At 40.7% G+C, this 23,763-nt stretch overlaps 1 protein-coding gene across 4 annotated transcripts in view; it reads left to right on the forward strand.

Moving 5' to 3' along the window:
- The first annotated feature begins 321 nt into the window (after positions 1-321).
- Positions 322-23,763, forward strand: part of LOC117966399 (paralemmin-1-like) — a 48,093-nt gene continuing 24,651 nt past the window's right edge. The window contains exons 1-3 of one of the 4 annotated variants that reach the window (XM_059014033.1): positions 322-836; positions 20,644-20,689; positions 23,365-23,445. In XM_059014033.1, the coding sequence (XP_058870016.1) occupies positions 832-836; positions 20,644-20,689; positions 23,365-23,445 (132 nt within the window). In that variant the 5' untranslated portion in view covers positions 322-831. The remainder of the gene's footprint in view (positions 837-20,643; positions 20,690-23,364; positions 23,446-23,763) is intronic. The other 3 variants (XM_059014034.1, XM_059014035.1, XM_059014036.1) reach the window with 3 other exon arrangements.

A 23,763-nucleotide genomic window follows, 5' to 3' on the forward strand; every position in this document is an offset into this window, starting at 1 on the left:
TGCAGTACAAAAACAAAGTTTCAGCTCTCCAGTAACATTCTTGTGGCTCTCAGGGGGAATGCATGACAGTTGTGGAATGCGTCGGTCAGCACATGATCTTCAACTTAAAGCCAAATTGTTGACCATTTGACTCCTTGCTCCTTTTTATCTCTCTCAACGCCTCCTTTATTTTCCTTCCCACTCTCCCCGTCAACATCCTTTCCCTCCCCCTCTTTCCACCCTTCCATTGCACTTTCCCTCACTCTCCTTCTCACTCTCTCCAACACCCCTATTTCTCTCACTGCCCCTGTTTTCTTTCCCCTGTCTCTCATACACTAGCAACCCCCCTCCCTCCCCTCACACACCCTCTGCACTGCCCTCTCTATCCAGCAGGGGGCTTCTCCCTGGATCTCCACACAGAGCTGGCATTGCATTAGCCTCAACAATAATAACACTAGCACAGCATAGCTTAGCAGCACATCCCTGGAACTCTGGCTAGCAGCAGACAAAAGGGGCTGGGATGCTGGAAGCGAGGAGCTAGCTACTCACACACCCACTCTCCCTCCCTCTCTCTCTCTCTCTCTCTATCTCTCTCTCTCTCTCTTCGATCAGGGTCTGCTCTCACATCAGGAGGGCTAGAAGTCGCAGCTACCCAGGAAAAACAATTCCTTGCCAATTCCTGTGATTTTTATTACTGGGAAGGAAAGCAAGGCTTGCAAAGGAAAGAAAACCTCCCCCTGCCTGCCCCAGCCCACAGGCTCCATTGATTTGCCAGTGAAGACTCAAGACTTTATCAGAGGATAAAAAAAATACAAAATCTGCAATCAGAGGGAGAAAGCAGCAGCAGGATTCATGGAGTGAGTGAACAGTTTTTGCATGCTTTTTTTTGGTAATGCTATTCTTCAATTTGCAAAGGAGGAAAGTAGCTGTCCTGTGATTGTATTGAATTTGGATCTCACAGTTTCTCTGGTGCCTGTGTATGATTATTATTATTATTATTATTATTATTATTATTATTATTATTATTATTATTATTATTATGTTTTTTTTTTTTAGTGTTTAGTTTTTATTAATTGTTGGTAAATCAAATGTCGTAGTACTTATTATGAGTGAAGGCATCTTTGCATCTAGCTGTGTTTGTGTGTTGTTTTTAATTTGGAAATGCATTTGGCATCTGTAGAAGATCAGTTAGTATTTCCTATTTGCTAATTCCTATTTGAGGTGTGTGTGGGTGCATGTGTGTGTGTGCGTGCAGGTGTGTGTGTGTGTGTGTATGTGTGCGCGTGTGTGTGTGTGTGTGTGTGTGTGTGTGTGTGTGTGGATAGTGGGGTGCACTCTCTTCCTGCCTACAGCATAGCAACAGCCTGCCTCGGACTCTGTAATTCAAGGATGGGAAATTCAGAGGAATAATTCCATTTGTTTTATGGCAACTGAAGCACAGTTTTCCCTATACATTACATGTAAATATTCCAATATCTATTCTACATATATATATATATACAAATACAATGTTTTGTACATACTCACATTTCCAGTATGTATTTTCTTCAGCTATGCTGCTATGAATATCTGTATCTATCTATCAATCTGTCTATATATATATATATATATATATATATACACATTATGTTGCTTTAATATATATTCAGTTTTTTATATTTCAATGGTATATTACAATAATGTCCAACACATTTTGTCATGGAATTTCACAGCATTTTAACAAGGATGCAGAGAATGATGTATCTCTCTGGATTCATTTGTGCATGAAGCGATGTGTGTGTGAGCGTGTGTGTGTGTGAGAGTGTGTGTCTGTGTGTGTGTGTGTGTGTGTGTACGTGTGTGTGTGTGTGTGTGTGTGTGTAAGCGTGTGTGTATGTGTGTGTGTGTGTGTGTGTGAGCGCACAGGCTTTCATTCCCTCAATATGCTATTGACAGGGATGTACTTTTCCAATATGGCTGTGTGTGTGGATGAGTGTGTGTGTGTGTGTGTGTGTGTGTGTGTGTGTGTGGGTGTGTGTGTGTGTTTGTGTGTGCGTGGGTGTGTCTGTGTGCTTGTCTACAGGATTAGATTGGAAATGAACACACCTATCAAATACATTATTTGAATGTGTTTTTGCTGCGTAGCTTTTGGTTTGTAATGATCTGTCTATATTATTTAAAAGACACAAACTGTGCTGCTAAACTGCTGGGGCTGAATAACTGCAGATGGAGCATTTATTACTCGTTTCACCCCACTCTCAGACCTCGCACTCAATAAATATATGCCTCGATCCTACTGTAGATGCTGCAGTGGTGGTTTGCAAGACTTATACTGAACTGCATTTTAACAGCATTACGAGAATAGATACCGCTGCACTTCCGACAAGACTTTCTCATTGAAACCTTTTACATACATTTGATGTTAATCTATTCAGGGATAACAGGATATGTAGTCAGCAAAGTGGTCTAATTGGGTGAAAAAGGCCAACTGCATGCCCCACCCTCAGACAGTCTGTACTCAAACGCAGGTTCAAATGCTTGTTTAGTAATTTGTGAATAATGTGTCTCAACACTGTGCTTATGTATGGATTATTGTCAAATCATCAATAATTGGTTTAGTCTTCATGATTTATTATGCAGAAAAATGATTAGCCATGATCGTATTGTCTGTGTTTCAGAGCCCCTGCGAGATGTAAATGTATCCCTTTAATTCAGCCCCCCTCTATTGGGGGAGAATGGTATGGCTTTATTTTAAAAAGCCAGCACTAATCAGTCAGAAAAAGAGAGTGTGAGGGAGACCATGAAATAGGGAGAAAGTCACAATTATTGGGAGTTAAAACATGATTTAGGATCACGAGCATCATCTGGTAATGATTATTATTATTTGTTTATTTAGCAGACGCCTTTATCCAAGGCGGCTTACAGAGACTAGGGTGTGTGAACTATGCATCAGCTGCAGAGTCACTTACAACTACGTCTCACCCGAAAGAAGGAGCACAAGGAGGTTAATTGACTTGCTCAGGGTCACACAGTGAGTCAGTGGCTGAGGTGGGATTTGAACTGGGGACCTCGTGGTTACAAGCCCTTTTCTTTAACCACTGGACCACACAGCCTAATGAATAATTGAAAAACTTTTCTAGGGAGAAAGGATTAAGTGTGCTGTGATATCTAGGTCTGTGGCAGAGGTGTGTTACAGCTTTTAAGAAATTGCTTGTGTCGTTTTTGGATTGTTCTTAGAAGTGTGGAAAGGAAGCCTGGAGGATTGCTTTCAGTTCCTTGCCCATTCTCTTTCCCCGAGCCTCAGTTAGATTAAGACGTGACAGCTGAGAGTGGGCGTATGCCTGGCTGCCTGTTTCTTCCCTTTGAGATTGCGAGTTTAATGCAGTTGAGAGCTACAGGCTCTAGTTCTGATTTTATTCATGGTGGACGTGCATTGACTTTATTATTCAAAGGCAAATGTGTAGACTCTTCAAGTACAACTGAAAGCATATCGTTTATTATTATATAGAGTCATATAATATTGAGAAAACAATTATTTAAAAGCAAAAAAAACAAAAAAACAAATAAAGGACTTTCATTAACCAACCAGCCGCTTCCTCTGATGACTGCCATGCTTCACAGCCAATGACATTGTAAGTGAAATAGTGACAGATTAACTGGAAGTAAAGGCTTGCAAACCGAGAGCTTTCTTTAATCCAGTGTTGTCCAAGATATCGTTTTTTACATGATAAACATGAAATAATTATTTGCGTATTTCAAAACTGCACAGGCAAGACCAACTAATTAGCTACAACCTTTTGATTAAGTAAAGATTCAGTAAAGGCGTACTCAGGGAGCGCATCAGTGAATGGGGTGTAAAAGGCTCCCAAATATGCAAGTGATGAGCAAAGGTAATTCAATCAACAGCGTGATAAAAGAAAATGCCATTGCATACTGAATCAACCTAACATTGTCCTGTGCTGTGATTTGCACACGCAGTACATGTGTCAGACTGACTGAGGGCATTCTTTAGGTATGAGAACATCATAATCTGGGGCTATATGAAGGCACCCTGTCTGTCTGTCACACTTACATTTTTACACAGAAGCATTTATCCAATTGTGATGAACCTTCCCCAGTTGAAATGTATTGGTAAGATTTGTTTTAAAGATGTTCAATTGTGTAGATGGTACTGCTTTGTGGTGCCCTGCTCCGGTACGACTGGTTTGAAAAACAACAGAATACATCCGAGTAATATAACCCACAAACAGGGCACCTGGGTAAATAACCAAAAAAAACTGCCAAAAAAAACAGTGTACCAGTAGTTATTTACAACAGGCAATTAACATAATTTTCTGTTAACGCTTTCTTCACCCAAACCACGTATTCTATACCTCAATATCACAATACAAGCTACACACATTCCGACGCACATTTTCCTGAAAAACATTTTTTGGAACTGCTTTTTATGCCCAGTCTGAGCACTGTAACAAATCCAAAAGCACATTAAATATTACAACCTTTTATTTATTTATGTTTAATACTTAACTGCACATTATAATAGCCAGTGGGCAATTTGTCTCTCTTATTTAATTTTGGGCATTTCAACCCTCAAATAGCAATACAAAACAAAAATGGGACAAGACAGAGTAACAATGAATTTCTAAAATAATCCATTCAAAAATGAATGCATTATGAAAGCTAAGCATTTGATTAACTGGAAACTAAGTTGTATTTCTGAAAGGAGAAACCGCACCCTGATCAAAAACGTAATCATCGAACCATGCGTATACCCTCTTTCATCTACGGCCCTTATCGTTCGTCGTTTGCTTGGTCCACCTCCTCCCCTGCCTCCACCTCGCAGCATGCCTTGTCTAGGGGGAAGGTGGCCCGGAGTGCCACTTGTCCTGCCCGCTGGCATTAGTTTAATCTAATTCATATATTTAATTTGTAATAGTTTTGCCAGCACAGGGGCAGCTAACGATCTCCAATAGGCAAGGCCATGGGCCAAATTCAAATAACGTTTATCTGTCAATTCAATAAATTATTAATTTCATTTCATTGGTGGTTGTCTCCTTTCTGAATTATGCATTCAGTTGATAAATGCTTTTGGTATTAGAAATGCATTACGCATTCGATTAAATGGCATGCTTTTTGGCTGTGCAAGAATCCTTTTTAGTGCCAATCCAGTTTGGACAACAAAAAGTAGAGCAAATCCTGAATGCTTTTTGAATCCATGGAATTCTGATCGGGCAAGACAGCCCCAAGATTGGTTTCCAATGAGGACAGACCCATGCTGGCTGTTCCCTCTGTCTGAATCGTCTGTCCACACCCCAGAACTGCCGGGCAGGGGGCAGGGTTTCAGACAGGAGCCCCCTCCGTCTCCCCTCCCCCAGGAGAGTCTCAGTTTACAGCTGGACTCCGCAGGAAACGAGAGGAGGGGGGTGGGAAACTGCAGGCTTGCAGTCCTGTCCTGTCCAGCATTGTTTTAGGTACTGTGCTGCATGGAAGTTTATACAGCTGACCCTCGTTAGCTGTTTATTAGGACCAATTGCTTGGGATCCACTTACCATTTGCATATGTATGCATGGTACTTTGAATCCTATGGAAGGTTGATTAACCTCCTGGGTGTACATGAACATTGCTGCTGATCAAGTCCATAACCACCCAGTGCTGAATGTCTACCCCTTCAAGATGATAAGGCAATTTGTCAACCGAGCTGGGATTGTCTGGGATTTGCATCAGGAGACAGACTTCAGACATTTTCCTTGGCTAGCACACAATGCTCAGACCTCGAGTATCTATGGGATGAACCAAGGGCCGCGATCCTCTGCCTACCCAGGTGTGGGGGCCATTCTTCTGGAGGAATGAGCCACAGTTCCGTGAGACACTATCAGTCTTGTGGAGTCATTGCCACACTGACTCCAGAACAGCATTGCAGCAAAAAGGCCTAATAATTTAGCCCGTGATAATTTACTTTCATCTGGAACAGTTCAAAACGATTTGAAGCCAGTCGTTTCCATCAGCACCTAAAAGACAAACCGGTTTGGGGCTCGGTCAGCCCTAGCTGGTTTCTAATTATTATTATTATTATTATTATTTATTTCTTAGCAGACGCCCTTATCCAGGGCGACTTACAATTGTTACAAGATATCACATTATTTTTACATACAATTACCCATTTATACAGTTGGGTTTTTACTGGAGCAATTTAGGTAAAGTACCTTGCTCAAGGGTACAGCAGCAGTGTCCCATACCAGGGATTGAACCCATAACCCTCCGGTCAAGAGTCCAGGGCCCTAACCACTACGCCACACTGCTGCCCATTTATTATATTATATTATACCACATTTTCATCTGAACCATGAAACCAGTCTAAAACTCAGTCTCGTCCAGTATCAAACCAGGGCTACAGCCGGTTCTGCAGTCCACACAGTCTTCACCAAGAGAGACTTAAAACATGAAGATCTACTCAGGGATAGGGAAGCACCTACCAACCTCTGCTATCAGCTCTCTATCAAAGTGTCAGTTCTGCTGTGTTAAATAAACTGAGGTCAATAAAGATGACAGCCTTTGACCTTGCCAAGCATCTCATCCATCACAACATCAGCCTTCTCAATGAGGTCTTCATTGGTGTCAATTCTGCACCATCCCCAAGCCCTAGCCCCTTCCCCAGTCTGCTGACAGATAGCACAGGGCCTTCACTCTCCAGCACTGTGAGGATCTGTTCTTCAGCTCCTAGAATGGCATGCAGCCTCATAATGAGGTTCTTACACTCTTCCACATCAGTTCTATATGGTTTGTATATATATATTTAAAAGAAAGCACTGTTGCATTATTAAGGTATGTTTCATTTCCATATGAACAGCTGTGATAGAAATCTGGTTGGAGCGAGCAGGTTTTGTAATTCAGTAATAAAGAATTCCATCCCAGCTAGGCCCCCGAGGTCAGAAACTTGTTAAAATGCACCTCCACTCTCCTGCTCTTAATCTTTCACCCAGGTAATCGGCAGCATCGAGTCACACGCGGCTCTCCTGTGACTCACCTTCACACCACGCATTGCCGTGGTAACGGGGGAGCTGGGGGTCATTGACATTAAGCGGTCAGAATAGCCAGGAAGCTCTAATCATCTGACTGGGAGGAGCATGAGGACTCAACAGAGTCACATTGAACCTACAGCTGTGGCTGCCAGGGGAATGCTTAATCGCATTGCAAAATAAACTTAAAATGAAAACTGCTTGAAGAACAAATAAGGTGTACAACATTACAAAATGCTCTCTCACCCACATATCATTCATACAGACCACCCAAGTGACCTGCATTTCACGGGTCTGAGGTGACCATTTGTAAGTCTTTAAACTGGGACAGTATGGAAATATTGTGATTAACTTCCAACTTCCAAGCTACGGGGAAGCTCTAGGGTTTTCATTTTCATTTTGGCAATGTTTGATCGAATATCATATTGAAAGTGAAACTTTTTTTTTTGTATAAATGATCTTAGTCTTTGTAATTTCATTTCTACACCACAAGTATATTTACACAGTAGCAATTCAACAATATCAAATTCCAAAATTCTCAATTCATAAAAAAATCTATTTTATTGCTAATTACTGCTGCAAATCTAGTCCCTTTTCTGCCAAAGAAACTGCATCTTCTCCTCTGATTTCCACTTTCAGGAAGTCTCTCTCTCTCTCTCTCTCTCTCTCTCTCTCTCTCTCTCTCTCTTTCTCTCTCTCTGTGCTGTAGAAAACATTACATATCTCAATATTTCTATTTATTAAATGGTTATTTCATCTAATCTATTTTTTTCCCATAATATTAATTTCATACCATTTAATATGACATGGTATTTGTTCTGTATATTCTTTTCTTATTGCAGTTTCTGCTTGCATCATTAGTGTGCCGTGATTAATAGATACTAGGAATTTTTTATTTTTTTTTCCACTTTCTATTATTAAACAAGACATATATTTTATATTATGTGATGGAAAGTCTAAAGATGATGAACTGTGTTAAATATCATATCTTTCTGTGTAATAAATGAAGCCCACTGCATCACCCATAAGCTTCCCCACCTTTTCACAGCTTTTCTGAGTTTTGTGTAGAAGCTGCCCTGGTTGCAGAAACAGGAATTTCATTCTGAAGTAGTTATTAAGTCTCGTAAATAGTAATTCACGTAGGCAAACCCTTTTCTCTGAATAGTTATATTTCCAACCCCCCCACCCCCCTACACACACACTTTTACATGTTGTAAACTGACAGGTATCACTTAAAACTGAAAGGAACCTGTTAAAAACGAGATAATTGCATTATGGAATTTCCTGCCTATCCCATTATTTTCAATTTATGCAGTTTTTTGGTACAGTGATCATGAGAAAGAGTCTTCTGACAATCTGAATTAGATAACTACACATTTTTTACGAAGGCTAATTTCTTTGCTGATCATGGCTGGAGTTTATTTTTTTTTTGAGTCAACAGTATAGGCTGAGACATGGATCAAGCTGTAATAAATTATATTCATTTTCTGATCAAATTAAATGTTGTCACTTCTTTACTTTATGAGTACTCCATTGTCTCAATGTTTTTTTAAACTTTGCAGAGTAAAATATATTACTTCTATAATACATATAACACTTAATTATTTTAAACTATTTATATGCACAGTAAGCTACTCAACTATCAATGTAAATACATTTTCTTTAAGGAATTAAAGTGAATGGGGTGTAGACTTCTCTCTGTCTCTTCCTCCCTCCCTCATGAGGCTCAGCCCCTCTCCTGAGGCTGGGAATAAACTCTGTCGCCATGGAGACGTTGCCAAGGCACTAGCCCAATGAAGGCAGAGCTCATGAATCTAGATGGAGAGCAAAGCCAGGCTATGATACTTCTGAATTAGACTGGAATGATCCTGAAGTACAAGGAGCATGTACCTCTTGTCATGCAACGAAAAGCTAACTGCTCTAGGCCTTATATACTCCACTGCGTATACTCCAGTTCTCTTTGCATGCTGAGTCAATTTGACTCCTTAATGGTTCCTAATAAAGTGGATACACAGTGAAACATTTACCTGCTGCTTAAAGCAGTGCCAGCCGAGGTTTTAAAATCAAGCCGTATGAACAATGATTTAGGGGTCAAATATCCCATTGAAAGTTGTTACTGGCAAAAAAATAAAAAATACTAGGACAAATGGTTGGTAGAAGGTGCAATCAAAACATGTTATATCTGCTTTTCACATGCAAAAAAATATACACATTTTCTATTTTATTTCTTGCAAAAGTTTCCCATAGTTAAAACACAGCAAAGTATAATAAAGCGCAGTGAAATCCTGGTAAAGCATAGGTAAGCCACATGGGTTGGTCAGTTAAAGTATACTATAGTATACAGAAGAACCTCAGAGTTATGAAGTTATGTATGAAGTGACCGGACTACCGAACACCCCACTTTCAGCAAGAAGTAAGCAATCAGTCAGCCATGCCTGCAATGCAACTAGAGAGGCACTTTATAAGCGGTGTGCTGGTCATGAAGAAGGCAAAATGACTGTCTCAGCAAACGTATCCAGACATCCAGGCAGATTTCAATGCAAGTATGGGCAATTTTACTAGGAACATTTTACCTTTAAACAAAGCACTGTTTTATTTTTCAAGCCAAAAGAGTCTGAATGACTGAGCAAGCTGCATGACTGCATTGTGTTTAAAATAAAATAAAAACCAGCTCTAGCGTTTAATTCTGTGTTTTTGCTGCAGTTCAATTTCAATGGTAACTTAAATGTAGCCTTTTTCCAGTTATAGTAACGTTAGCCTTTCAAACCAAAACAATATGAGGATTGCATTACTGTGCTGTATTCTTTACGATTCTCCAGACTGAGGTTCTCCTGCATATGTAGCATCAGCAAAAAGCTTTCATTTTTAACTCTGGTGGGCAACCCTGTAGAGGCAATTTCTAAAAAACAAGATCCGTGGAACCTAGCATTTGATTATACAGTGGGGTGGAAATGCTGCAATGCAAAATACCATTTATGATGTATTATTTATTACTCGTCAAAAAAGAACACGCACACCAACTGGGGTATAAAAGGGGTTATCAGCAGACTCACATGGCCACGAGGCATCAGAGACAATAGAATCTGGATCGCATATTTCTATAGTTTCTAATTCATCCTGTTAATGTATAGGAACTGCCACGCTAAATAAATATACATGTCCTGATGGTAAATCGGGCTGCTGTGTATTGTTTTATTTTATACAACCCTCTAGGGGTAGGGCGACTGCTAACTGGTTGAACAGATCGATCGCTCGCCACTAAAAGCATATTAATAAATCATGCATTTGATAATGTCTGGTGCTCTATTTGTGAGCACACTGTTTCATACCACTTTGCTGTTCGTGCCCTGTATTTTACAGCTTGGAATTTTTTGAAAGTCATTTCTATGTTAATAGATTGCAAACTCAACTGCACTTCAGTCCATGTGAAAGCGCACGTTCACAATTACTTCATGTGGCGTGTGATTAATCCTCTACTGGTTTCTGAGGTCGGCTCTTCATATTTTTAGTGTTATGGCAAATCTAACATGTAACCAAAGATGGCTCCCATAATGGGATCATGTGACCAGGGGGCGCTGTCAGGGGGGACAACCGGAACTGTTATCCCGGGCCCGAGCTCTGAGGAGGGGCCCGAGCACTGAGGAGGGGCCCGAGCACTGAGGAGGGGCCCGAGCTCTGAGGAGGGGCCCGAGCACTGAGGAGGGGCCCGAGCTCTGAGGAGGGGCCCGAGCTCTGAGGAGGGGCCCGAGCACTGAGGAGGGGCCCGAGCTCTGAGGAGGGGCCCGAGCACTGAGGAGGGGCCCGAGCACTGAGGAGGGGCCCGAGCTCTGAGGAGGGGCCCGAGCTCTGAGGAGGGGCCCGAGCACTGAGGAGGGGCCCAAGCTCTGAGGAGGGGCCCGAGTTCTGAGGAGGGGCCCGAGCACTGAGGAGGGGCCCGAGCTCTGAGGAGGGGCCCGAGCTCTGACGAGGGGCCCGAGCACTGAGGAGGGGCACGAGCTCTGAGGAGGGGCCCAGGCCTGTGCCAGGAACTTAAAAACAAAAAAGCAAATGTAATATTGTAAAAACACTTATCCTTTGAAATCATGACAATATTTATTGACTGTTAAGCTTTTGTCTGATTTATTTTTTGTTTTGGCTAAACAGTGCTAATAGTTTGTGCCAAACAGTTCACCACACATGCATCGTGCTGGCAGTGCACAAAGATACTATTGGGGGTAAACAGCTTTAAAAAAATGTTTTTTTATCATTTTAAATCTGGCTCTCAAATGTGGAAAGAGAAAAAGGAGAAAGAAAAAATCAGGACTGAGAAACGAGCAGCCTATTCTATTTTTTCTTACTCCTGCAAAAACGATGTCCTTTCACAACCAGCACACGCTAGTTTTGAGTGTCAACAATGTTGGTTGTTTAAAACTTATATAGGCTGTTCTTACTATATGTGTTTGCACAAAGCTTTTTGTTTTTTTTTAATTTTTAAATCTAGTTCAATGCAACTAGGCCTTATGTTTTGTAGTCCTGGCTTTACGCTAGGGCCATGTGACAGACAGACAATGATTCTTGGTGGTAAATCTTCCTCCAGACCTGTGAGGGCGCTAAGTAACGAGAACAGAGTACTCTGGACTGCTTGGCCTGACACTTTGTTCCGAGGGTTAAAAGGAAGTCGGTCATGTAGAAAAGGGGCGGAGCTTCGTTACACTAACTCACTGACCCGGAAGGGAAATGATGTGGCAGCCGCGGATTGGAGGAGCGGCTGCAATCGTTTACCAAGGGGTCATGAGTGACGGTATAAATAGGGGTCGAAGCGATGTTATCTATTCCTTCGATTTGGTTATTAATAAGTGATCCGGGAGGACCTGTATTTGTGTGGTGAATAATTGTGAGTGTTTAGTTTTGTTCTGTCTATTGTTGTAATCACTAGACGGCTAACATGTTCCGGAGCTGTCACCAGAGGCCAGCACAAACCCGGAACAGCGCTTCACTTGTATCTCTGTAAACTGTATTGTACCACAAATCACTAATTCACGCACTAAACTGACTTGTGTATGTGTTTTGTGTTCAATGTGGGGATACAATAGCGGGACTATTATTTTGGGACCAACCCAGGGATTATAACGTAAGTAAAACACCCCGCTGTATCACTTACCAGCATTATTATTTACTGTTTGTTTTGCCGTCAGGCACTGGACATAAAGAAATCAAATAAACAAACCTTTCTACCTGGTTTACAATAGTCTGTCTGTTCTTTGATCACCTGCACCTGCACACTACTAACCACTTTGCCACAGACTGTTTTGAAAAGTAATCATTAGCCTAGTGTGACAGCATCGTATTTTTAACAAAAACTTGATCCTGCAGCAGTGAAGTTCTTGACTTGAATTTGAGTGCTTTCTGGGTAACTTTAGTCGTGAGACTTTAAAACAAACTACAGTGGATTTACATGCTAAGATTAATAAGCAACGCAGAACTTTTCCTGTGACATCAGGATTTGTGTATTGGTTTGTTAGAAGAATTTGGGGAGCAGATATTTAGGCGACTGCATGTATATATCTGCAGAAGAAAACCAGGAATTGTTTTGGTTTATTTTACGCAGGCTTTAAAAAAAAAAAAAACCTAGAAGGGCAAATCCTGTCATTGTGCGCTCACTGGATAAGAGGGGGGCACTTTTCAAAGGACTTGTCCCAGACCCCCAAATTCCTGACTGTGATAAAGACATAAGGCTTTGAGATACCGGCTTGATTCTTGGTACACGGCTGTATTCTGTGATTCTCTCAGTCATTTAAGGTAGTGACTTCATATTTACAGGGTTATATTAATGTATTGCTGACTATGGCATTGGCCAGTATATATTTTTAAAGTTTTTTTTTGTAGGTTACTCTTTTACAGCCCTCTTATTTATGTCAAAACCTCCCTTCGTTGTGACATTTAGAAAGACATTAAGAATGATGACACCTCCTCCCAAAGGCATTGAAACACTATCATCACTTAGCCATGACTGAGCCTTGTATCAGGGGTCTCTTAGAGACGTTTATTGGTTTCTTATTGTGTATAAAACGAATAACCTCATTAAGTTAATCTTGTTTAGCTTGTGTAGTTTGTCTGAAGAGACGGTGGCTTCCAAATGGACTAGGTGTTTGAAATAAAGCAGAAAACACATTTTTATATAGCTGGGTTTCCTGTGTGAACAGTGGAGTCCAGCTCTTCCATTCCGTGTGTTGCTTGTAGAAAAGGCTTTCACAGAGATTTCATTTTGAAGCGGTCGTAATTAGTAATTGGTTGGTTCGGTGTTTTATTTGTAATTCGGCACAGTAGACCTTTTCACATTTTCCCATTACATGCGGCAGGAATACAATCTGACGCAGCTATGGAGTAATTGCAGAAGCCGTGCCGTTTGAGACAAACCAGCATCAAGTGGAATTAGGGTTTTGTACCCTGCAGTAAGTTAACAACCAAATGCATCTGTCCCAAGTTTCATCAGCTGGAATGATGGGCCAGCAGGGGGGTTTGGGGTGTCCGCTTTCCTCGTGAACATTTTGGACAATTATTAATCTGACCTAGGTCATTTAAATTACAATTTGAATCAATAAAATTTAAATAAAATCACATTGGTTCACTTAAAATGATATATTTGCATGATATTATATGTTATAAGTTGTAATTTGCAGGGTGTGCAATGACTGTCGCGGGTCTGCAGGTTTTAATGTCAATTTGCGGGTCACTTGGGAGGTCTGCGTCGTCTGAGAGAAACCAAATCAAGTTGAAATTAGTGTTTTGTTCCCTGTTGCAACAATCAAATAACCTACTGAGGGACCGTCAAGTGTGTGGTCCCCCCCCCGGGGTTTTTATTCAGTTACCCAAGTTATGGGACAACATTAATTCCCAGAGCATCCACCCTTTCCAGTTTTCAGAGCGATATTTAACTGTTTTCAGGTGATATTTCTTATTTCTCTGTAGCTGTACAGTAGTTGTTGTGAATGTTTATTCACACCTGAACCCTGCTGCTTGTAAAAAAATAGGAGTTAATTTTCGTGTCTAATTGAAATGCGGGGTGTTTTCCAGAGAAGTACAGGCAGTCCTGTGGACAGCTCGGGTCCTTGAGGGCTGCAGACAGCCTGAAGGTCAGGACTGCATTATTAACATCCTTCTCCTCGCACACCTCAGTCTGAACACCACAGCTATTCAGCCCACATTGAGCTCTGTATACACCACCAAGAATTACCAGATAAGCCAGATAATAACCGAGTCCTTAAATAAATCTAAATGGTTAATTACGCGTGGGGGATATCTGTTGTGAATCATAAAAACATTGTATTATAATAAAACCTGATCATTTTAACAAAAGTCGTTCCAATATATTAGAAACAGAAAATAACAAATTGGGCTGTTGTGATTAATCTAAAACCGCAAATACTCGTACACAGCACGTTCAAAAGTAGTTTAGTCGGAGTTTACTCAAAATTCCATGTGAATTCTGGGTTTGCAGAAACTAAACATTATTCTCACAGTAAACTAAAGGGCAAAGTCCCTGATTACACTAAAATGCAATTTGCTCCATTTTTTAAAGTCAAATGAAACTGTTAATCTTATCAAACAAATCACAAACACCTAGTAAGGTTCATTTAATGACTAAAAAATATCTCTAAGGTGTCTTTTCAATAATCACTGTGTCAGGCAGTCAGTGGGTCAGTGTAAGGGATTCAAGGAGTCAAACCCAGCAAGCCTCAAGCTGTTGAAGTTACTGCATGAGATTAATAGAATTGTAAAATGTGATGTCAATATTAAGCCATATCCTGTACATAATAACGCTGTCATTCCTCTGAGGGCAGCGCTCTCGTGGTTGGTATGTCACCAGAAAACCGAGATGGAATTACAGCCTTCTGTGTTCAGTATGTTATTCGTTAGTTGTTAAATTAGTTGTGCACAGCTTGATCATTGTCTCCGGTTTCTCACATTCATATTCAATTTGTACATCGCTCAAAGTGTTTTCCTTGTTGCAGCATTTTCTGTAATTTGATTACATTTGAAATCACACGTCATTGTGATCTGTGGATTTTGCCGGTTGGAAGTCTTGAAGACGTGACACGTCTCGTTATCTTACAGGGAGTGAATAATAAAGTCCTGTAGCTCTTACAGATGGAAGCGTTTGAAACGGTGTGGTGTGCAGGGTCAGTCATGCAGTCAGGCAGTGCAGGGTTTTGTTCTGGCTGTGCAAAGTTGCAGATCTTCGCTGGGAATTCCATGGAGAGTGTTGCATGTCAGTATATATATATATATATATATATATATATATATATATATATATATTAAAACACTGTAGAACTATGGCCAAATGATTTGCATCACCCCATAGAATTAACTATTTTTGCATCATGAAGTCGAACTATGGGGCAGCAGTGTGGAATAGTGGTTAGGGCTCTGGACTCTTGACTGGAGGGTCGTGGGTTCAATCCCAGGTGGGGGACACTGCTGCTGTACCCTTGAGCAAGGTACTTTACCTATATTGCTCCAGGAAAAACCCAACTGTATAAATGGGTAATTGCGCTGTGTTTAGCTCTAACGGGTGCTGACACAACTGCCTCACTAACTGAGGTGAGTGTGAGGTCCAAATGTATGTCTCACAATTCAGACACGTGTCTTGAGACGTCTCTCCCTCGGCTCCCAGTCTTGAACTACTCGGGAACACTGGTGACAGGCTGTAGAATACAGGGCTGCACCCTACCACTCCTCCCTGTACAGTAACTCCCCTTCCTTTCTCCCTGCCAGGCCCGCTCAGGCACTGACAACCCGCTCACATGGAAGTAACGTGGCTTCAAGCTGCCATCCGACAGAACAGGAAACACAGGCCGGCCCGGCAGTGCTGACACACATACACAGCCAAGTGTCAGCCTTCCATCTCAGTGTCTGACTGACCCTCCCCAAACTGACATCTCTCTCCACTCCTGTCAAGAAGAGATGAGCAAAGCAGACTGAGGCTTTGACCTGCAGACAACACACCCTATCCACGCCTCGCTAGACAACCGCTCGGTCACGTCAAGCTAGAGAATAGGTGCGGACTAATGGCCTGACCCACAGACAACGCTGCCTTCTTACCCAGAGATGTGCTGGCCTCATTTTGTTAGGGGAGCCCTTTTCCAAAAGCAGTTTGAATCGGGCACCACAGTCATGGTGTCTCTCTTAGTGATTCTTGCTACAATATAAACTGCTGTTTAAATTGAAAACTTAACATCTGATCATATCAAATGTAAATGAATATTTAAGCATATAAATGTACAAAATACCAATAAATAAATGAAGATAGTAATATCATAGCGTTAGTATTAATGTATGGCTATGAAAGAAATAGAATGCTGATTACTATTTTAATTACATTTACCTTTAATAAATTACATTTACCTTTAATAAATGTCTATATATATAACGTAATACACAATACTTTGATTGTGTATTACGTTATATATATATATATATATATATATATATATATATATATATATATATATATATATATATATATATATATATATATATATTACACCTATACCCAACTGCAGGAAACTGTATGCTTTTCTGTGTGTAGTAATCATTAGCAAAGCATTAAACTATATATATATATATCTGTAATCTATTAATATATACAAAATATTTATGGATTTATGGTACATTATTTTCATTCATTCAATATTCTACAACTATGGAGACACAAAAACACAGGTCTTTCCCTGTATTGAATTCTTTGTTACAATTCAAATGTTCCGGCAATGCATTTTCCAGGAGCCTGAAGTACTGAATTCTCATCGATTTTTCCTTCAATCAATAAAGACTGACTAGGTAAACACTGTCCAACGTTGACAGGTTAACTGTAGTAGGTGCATTTCTACTATTAAGAAACCATCAGTGAGTCATTTAGTCACAGAGGGCTTGCAGTGGTGACGTCAGACCCTGAAGAAACACACACAGCACTGCGAGTGAAATGGTGAAGGCGCGTGTTAGCACCGGTTTATTGCAAATAAAATAAAAAGATTGAACAAAACAGAACACGGCACTTGAGGCCAAGATAATAGACAAACAAAACAGATAGTGGACAGAAAATAAACAAGCAGTGATTGTGCAATCCCAGTGCCTAAATACAACTATATATTTTAAATCACTCGTGCTACACAGACCCATTTATATCCCGTGCACCAAGACCTATACACTAACACACCACATGCAACATGTAACACATAACACACACAGGGCGGGGCACACTGCCACAGTCATACAGTCAGGGGGGTGCAGGTTTGTGTCCTGGCTGTGTTGCTGATCTTCACTGGGGATTCCACAGGGATCGTCGCATTGTCAGCATATTATTTTATAAATAATAACATTTCATTTCTACAGCATTTTGAATTTTACCAGGAACAAGTTAACAGTAAATAAAACAATGCCTAAGGAATTGGAATGTCTAGAATAATTTGTGGTGCCGCTGTAGTACCAAAGGGTTAACCATTTTACCGTCAATCATTAAAGAGGAGCCTGCAGCCAGCTGTGTGTTTTCACTGGGAGCGGCAAATGCTGAGTGCTGTGTCCATTCGGAAATGTGACCAGCCCCCACCATCAGCTCTGCAGTCTGTGTCTGCCTGTTTACTGACGGGCTCTGGGCAGCAGTCAGGGATGGATCTGCAGAGCAGCAAGGCCACAGGCATGCTGTGTATCAGCCTGGAGTCCATCCCCTCACCCCACACTGCTGATAACAATTACGATTCCAAAAATAACCACTGAGACCTTGCTGTTTATTACTGTACTGAAAAAGAAAACGTTTTAATTGCCAGCGTGGGCAGTTTTTGTAATTTATTGGGTTTTATAGACCCTTCGTTATATGTACAGTTTGGCACCCTGTCCTATACTTGCTGGTATAATGACGGGGTACATTATTTCAATTATCGAAATAGATCTACAAAATATTTAAAACATAAATTACCGTCTGAGTAAAGAATATGTGCTGGGATACACAAAACTGTGGTTTCAGATAATCATTTAGTTGTGTGAATGTAAAGCAATGTTTAAATTCACCTGCAAATATGATCATTTGATTGACAGGAAAATCTTTGCAACCATCCCCAAAAGTCAAGCAGCCATTGGACTGTGGAGGTACCAATAGTAGAAAAGCCAGGTGCATTTAAACCTCTGTCTGGGCCGTGCCTCGCCGGGGTGGTTGGGTATCGGACTGCCTCCCTATCTCTCAGTGCAGGCACCACGAGGTCACTGATAGGCGAGGCTGAATGCCCAAACCAACGCAAAATACTGTGACACTGGCTTTTTTCAACTGTTTTTATTCTCTAAGAGCTGACTACATGTACTCTAACTCCGACTCTTCATTAACTTTAAAAGACTTTCAATGGCAACATTTTTTATAGTTTGTTCAAAAAATCTCACACTGTATCTTTAGTGGTAACACTTTGCATTAAGTGTCTCTAATTACTGTGTATTTACACAGTAGTTACCTAGTAAATTATGCATAGTTACAATGTACTTAATGTGTCATTTGTTTTGCATGATATAACCCTAACTCTAAACCTAACCCTAACCCTTTTCTGATACAATTGTGTACTTACATATATTGTGCAAAAAGATGTACACATCAAGTGCATTGTAACTGTGTATAATAACATTGTAATTATGTGTAAGTACACATGTATTTACTATGTAATTACACAGTAATTAGGCACTTGATGACTTGTATGCAGGGGATATCTTACACCTTTTCAACTTGATCCAGCAATTTTGGATTTTGAGCTGGCGATATAGAGTGCCTAAGAAGCTGCACTAATCCAAATACGAATCTCATGAACCCCATGTTAAAATATTGAATCAAAATCAACATGTATTCACTGCTGCTGATGAGAAATACATTGAAATGCATTGAGGGACTGTATATACAGCAGTGTGCACATTCATTAGAGCACCCCATTGCTTCTGTAGTTTGATTTGTTGTTCATATGAAATCAAACCACTGGAACTGAAAGTCTTGGAAAATTGTCAAAATAGGCAAATTAGTGATTGTTTAATTTAATTGATGACTTTAATAGGCCACACATGCAATTCATTTAAAATAATACGACAAAAGTTTAAAATGCCTAATTAAAGCACAAAGTGGTCTAACATTTTCACACATGGTTTCTATATCATTGATTACTGACTAAAAATTGAAATGGTCACACCCAGAGGTTTTCATGCAGATAGTTATGTATATAAAGGATAGAAATGACAAATCTTGAGGTGTTGTGATAAATGTGCACACTAGTGTATATCATACTGAACTCTCTCTCTTGCATAAATCCAGAATCCTGTTATAAAAATAACCAAAGTAAATAAGATTCTTAGCCCAATGAAAAGGGGGACAAGTAATAATATCATTAAAGCGAACAATAAAGAATATAGGGCTAGTCTCCAAATCAACACCAGTGTAGAAAGAAAGAAATAAAGCAACACGACAAAGACACTGAATTAAACATCAACAAGGTTTTTGTTGGGTGTGGTATCACATGACAATCTGGAGTAAATAGATTTGAGAATAGCCCATTGATGCTTATTAAACCGGGTGATTCTTTAAGAACAGTTTTTGCGTGAAATAGTTTTACTGTAGATTCCATGTAAAATATGAAAGGAGACACAAATCCATTGTGTTTAGAATTGCATAGTGAAAAGGGAGCAGCGTAATCCCCTGATCACACCAGGGAGGAGATGACTGAGAAGATTGAGTGTCCCTCCTGTCTAGAGAATGAGGACAGAAGGCGCTACTTATTTATTTATTTATTTATTTATTTATTTAAAACATGTGTGCCTGTTTTCACAGATGCTAGTCATTTCTATAAAACGCCTCCTTTACAAGGAACTCTCAGACCCTCTTAGGAATGACAGATATTTCTGTTAGCCAGACCATTCCCACATACCAAGCATGGGCTGAGCTCTTTGAATATGTCAGCGAGATTCCTCCTAGCTGTAAATTCAAAACTCAAGTAACATGACAAAAGTTGATTCCCATGGCCCATATCCACTGTATGCACGTGGAAAATGCAAGTTTGACAAGAAAATAAGCATCAAGGCTTCGCCTTTCCTACCACACCATTTGCCCCAATTTAAGAGGATCTCATTTAATAGGACAGTCTAATTGTTCTTAGTGTTTGAAATGTTACTCCGTCACCTGGTAGGCTATTCCATACATTTATAACTCTGTGTAAAAAAGTGCTTCCTACCTTCTGTTCTAAACCTACTCAGCTTCCATGTGTGCCCTCTTATCCTATCCTCTGTGCTACATTTGAAGTGGTGACTTGGGTTGACTTTATTTATACTATATTTAAGATGTTAGAAACTCTTTTCTGTCTTTGCACTAGGATGTAGAGAGTTGATTCTTTTAACCTGTTGTCAATCGCTTATGCCATTAAGTAATGGAGTAGTTGGTCTGTACCTTCTGAAGATGCTGATACTGCCAGCTGCTTGTGATAAAGTATGTCCAGACCGAGTTTCAGTATAGTTGTGATGATACTAACATGCCTATCCAAATTCCTATCAATGACAGTATGCACATGTTGGTCTGAGTGTTATGTTGGTGCTTACAGTATCTCGGAAGCAGTTCTGTGTTTCTGTGTCTGTCTGTCCTGGTACTAAGATGTTTATTTTCTTTGTCTGTTCGCAGGATGTCTGACACGCTGCTTCAGCAGGAGAGACTGCAGGCTATAGCGGTGAGTGACTTTCACATTTCAGAAGAACAGGAGAAAATCTAAGAGTGAGAGGAGGCCATTCGGCCCATCAATGCTCATCCTGTTCACTTTGTCTAGTGGAGTCTTAAAGCATCCTAATGACTCAGTATTAATAACAGTAACAGACCCTCCCCACTCTCTATGTAAAGAAATGTTTCCTACCCCATTCCTAACTTGAGCTGATCTTGATTTTTGTGCTGCTCTTAAAGGATTGACTAGGGTTAGGTTTGTCAAGCCCTTTGAGAATTTTAAAGACTTCAAACAAGGCCCCCCTAATTTTTCTTTCTTTTACGGTCTAAATAAATTAAATCTTCAGACTGTAACTTTTCCCTTTAAGCCCAGGGATTGGTCTCTCCAAGGCCACCATGTCCTTTTTGTATTGTGGGGACGTGAACTGAGCACAGTATTCTGCAGTCTTACCAGTGCATTGTACATACCCATCACAACCGCCTTTGATTTGTACTGTTTTGACTAACATCACAGAGAGACCTGCCTGTGGAGATCTGTCAGGATGGTGTGAGACTGAATCCCTGCTGGCAGAGTAGAGCCAGGGATAGGGTTACCAGCCTTTAATTAAAAAAGAGCTACAGGGGTTTGACAAAACAAACGGAAACACCTGCCATAACACTGTCAATTAACGTGACCATTCCTCAATGAATGGTCACAACATGTATTGTGGGTGAAAACCTATTAATTCTGGCTGAATCTTACTCTGTAGCTCAAGAAACACCTGGCTTTTTCTATCAGCTGACCCGAATGAGTGTCAGATCGTTTCAGGCCACTTTTATACATTTCTACAATCCCCCAACCCAGACCAAGAAGACCACTGGTATCGGTCCTGATTACAGAGGCTAGCTGATCAGGGCCTTGTCCTCCCCTCACTCTGCAATGTGATCTACAGGTTCGATGGCCTGTGTTAGAAGTAGAATGAAAAGGGCTTTAAAAAATGTTCGTTCCCTGTGGTCTTTCATGTTATTTGGTTTTGTTGTTTTGTTTCTGTTTTTCAACTGATTGTTAAAACTTATTTAAAAACAGTTTTAGCACAGCAGGCTTGAGTTAATTGTTGCTGTCAACACAAGGCAGTTGTGAGCAAGGGAACTCACACAGGTGTAGAAAACTAATCATCAAATTAGTGTCACTCTCTTGCCTTTAGCCTCATACTGATGATGCAAAGAGCCCTTGTGGGATACTGTTGAAATGGTCTTCAGAGGCGAGGCTTGTGGCTGTGAACCTTGCTGAGCTTTATCTTTTTAGGAATAATTGATAATAAAATAGAAACAAGAGAAGAATTGGAAACCAAACACCATGAATGACGGAATAATCCATTTCAGCCCTGTCCTACCTTGAAAGGGGAAGTCTCATTGAAATTGTAATTCTGCTCCCTGGTTTACTATGTGAGGACATCCCTCTCATGTTCAGTTTGTGTGGAGGTGAGGCTGGGAAGCAAGCGTTACTTCCCTCAAGGGAATTGAAAAGATGAATAGATCTCTCTGGTTTGCAAGGTTCGCCTAGGCCTTATAGTCCCCTTGCAGGGAGACTGGAACGCTAGAAAAGAAAAAATAAATAATATGCAAAGAGGGCCAGGGGTCTCCCCCCGACTCTACGAGAGCCACCTCCGGGGAGTGGAGGCCGCATGGCCGGGCTCTGAGGCTGGGAACAAGCTTTGCTCTCCAGAGGGGAAGACTGGCATGGGTGAAACGGATATAGTGGACAGAGAACGGGAAAACAAAGGAGAGTTTGGATAGATCTGGCCTGGGGTCCCCTCTGGCTCACAGAGAACCTTCCTGGTGTGGCTGGGCCTCTAAGGTTGGGAAGAGGAGCCCTAGCTCCTGCCCCCTGAACCACACGCCAAAGTTACAATAACAAGAAAGAAAAAAATAAAAGACCTTCAGCAAATATTGAGCATTAATGCAGTAAGAAGAGGTAAGAAAATGGATTTGAAAACATTGGTTAGCACTTTTTTAATGTGGACCGGATATGAGGTAAAGGGCAAACACTTTAGCCTACTTAGTAATAGGATGTGAGAGCTTGAGAGATTGGAAGATAGTACTTTCCGGTCAACTGGTGGAATACTTTGATGAGCCATTCGATACAATGCTGATTACTGTAGCTGGTATGGAGACCACTTACAGGAAGGGTTATAGCAGACAGTCGATCAGTGGTAATGTCTGCAGTGTCAAAGTGCATAGCCAGTTTAATTTAACACGCCAGAACTAGTTTAATTTTGCTTGATTTGAAGGGCTGGTCAGGAGGGCTGAGGAAGGGATTTCAAGGCCAGTGTCTTAACCAGGGACTGGACAGTTAACCCAATGCTAGCCAATGTTCTTTTCAAAGTAAAAATGCATCTGCACCATGAAAGCAGTCTATAACAATGTGGTAGAAGATTTTATTAACAACTTTTGTTTATGCATTATACAAATCAAAAGATCGAATTTTGCATGTGAGTGACATGTAATGTGTGATTTATAGTATTCACACATTGTCAAACAGTTTCTGTTTATAGGAAGAAAAAAAAAAAAAACATACAGTGCGTGAACCCGTCTGACGAACCTTCGAAGGTTTAAAACAATCTTCGAATCCCTGGCTAGCGAACGAACCTTCGAACCTTCGAACCTTCGGACACAGCCCTGCAATTTTCCCTCTTTTTCTTTTTCCAGGAGAAACGGAAGCGACAGGCGGAGATTGAGAACAAACGAAGACAACTGGAGGATGAGCGGAGACAGCTGCAGCATCTCAAGGTGAGAGGCTGTGATTGGAGGACAACAGAACCCCACCTCTGCAGAGATTATGTAGACTCTAGACCTGAGTGTCAGACAGGGGCCTGGGGGCCAAATTACGCTTTCAGTTTTATGGAGCCCTCAAAAGGGGAAAAATACTAAGTTCAGGAGCTTCTCTCCAGCTTTAGTTGCCTGCCATACAAATATGTAACACTCTAGATCAGCCAATGTGTTGTTATAAATGTAATATAGTTAAGAGGTGCTTTGGGTCAAGTTTCCTTTTGTATTGCTGGGATACACAGACAGAAATAAGTAATACCACATTTTTATTTGAATTTT

This window comes from Acipenser ruthenus, chromosome 47 (genome assembly GCF_902713425.1).
Source record: "Acipenser ruthenus chromosome 47, fAciRut3.2 maternal haplotype, whole genome shotgun sequence".
Taxonomy (NCBI): Eukaryota; Metazoa; Chordata; class Actinopteri; order Acipenseriformes; family Acipenseridae; genus Acipenser; species Acipenser ruthenus.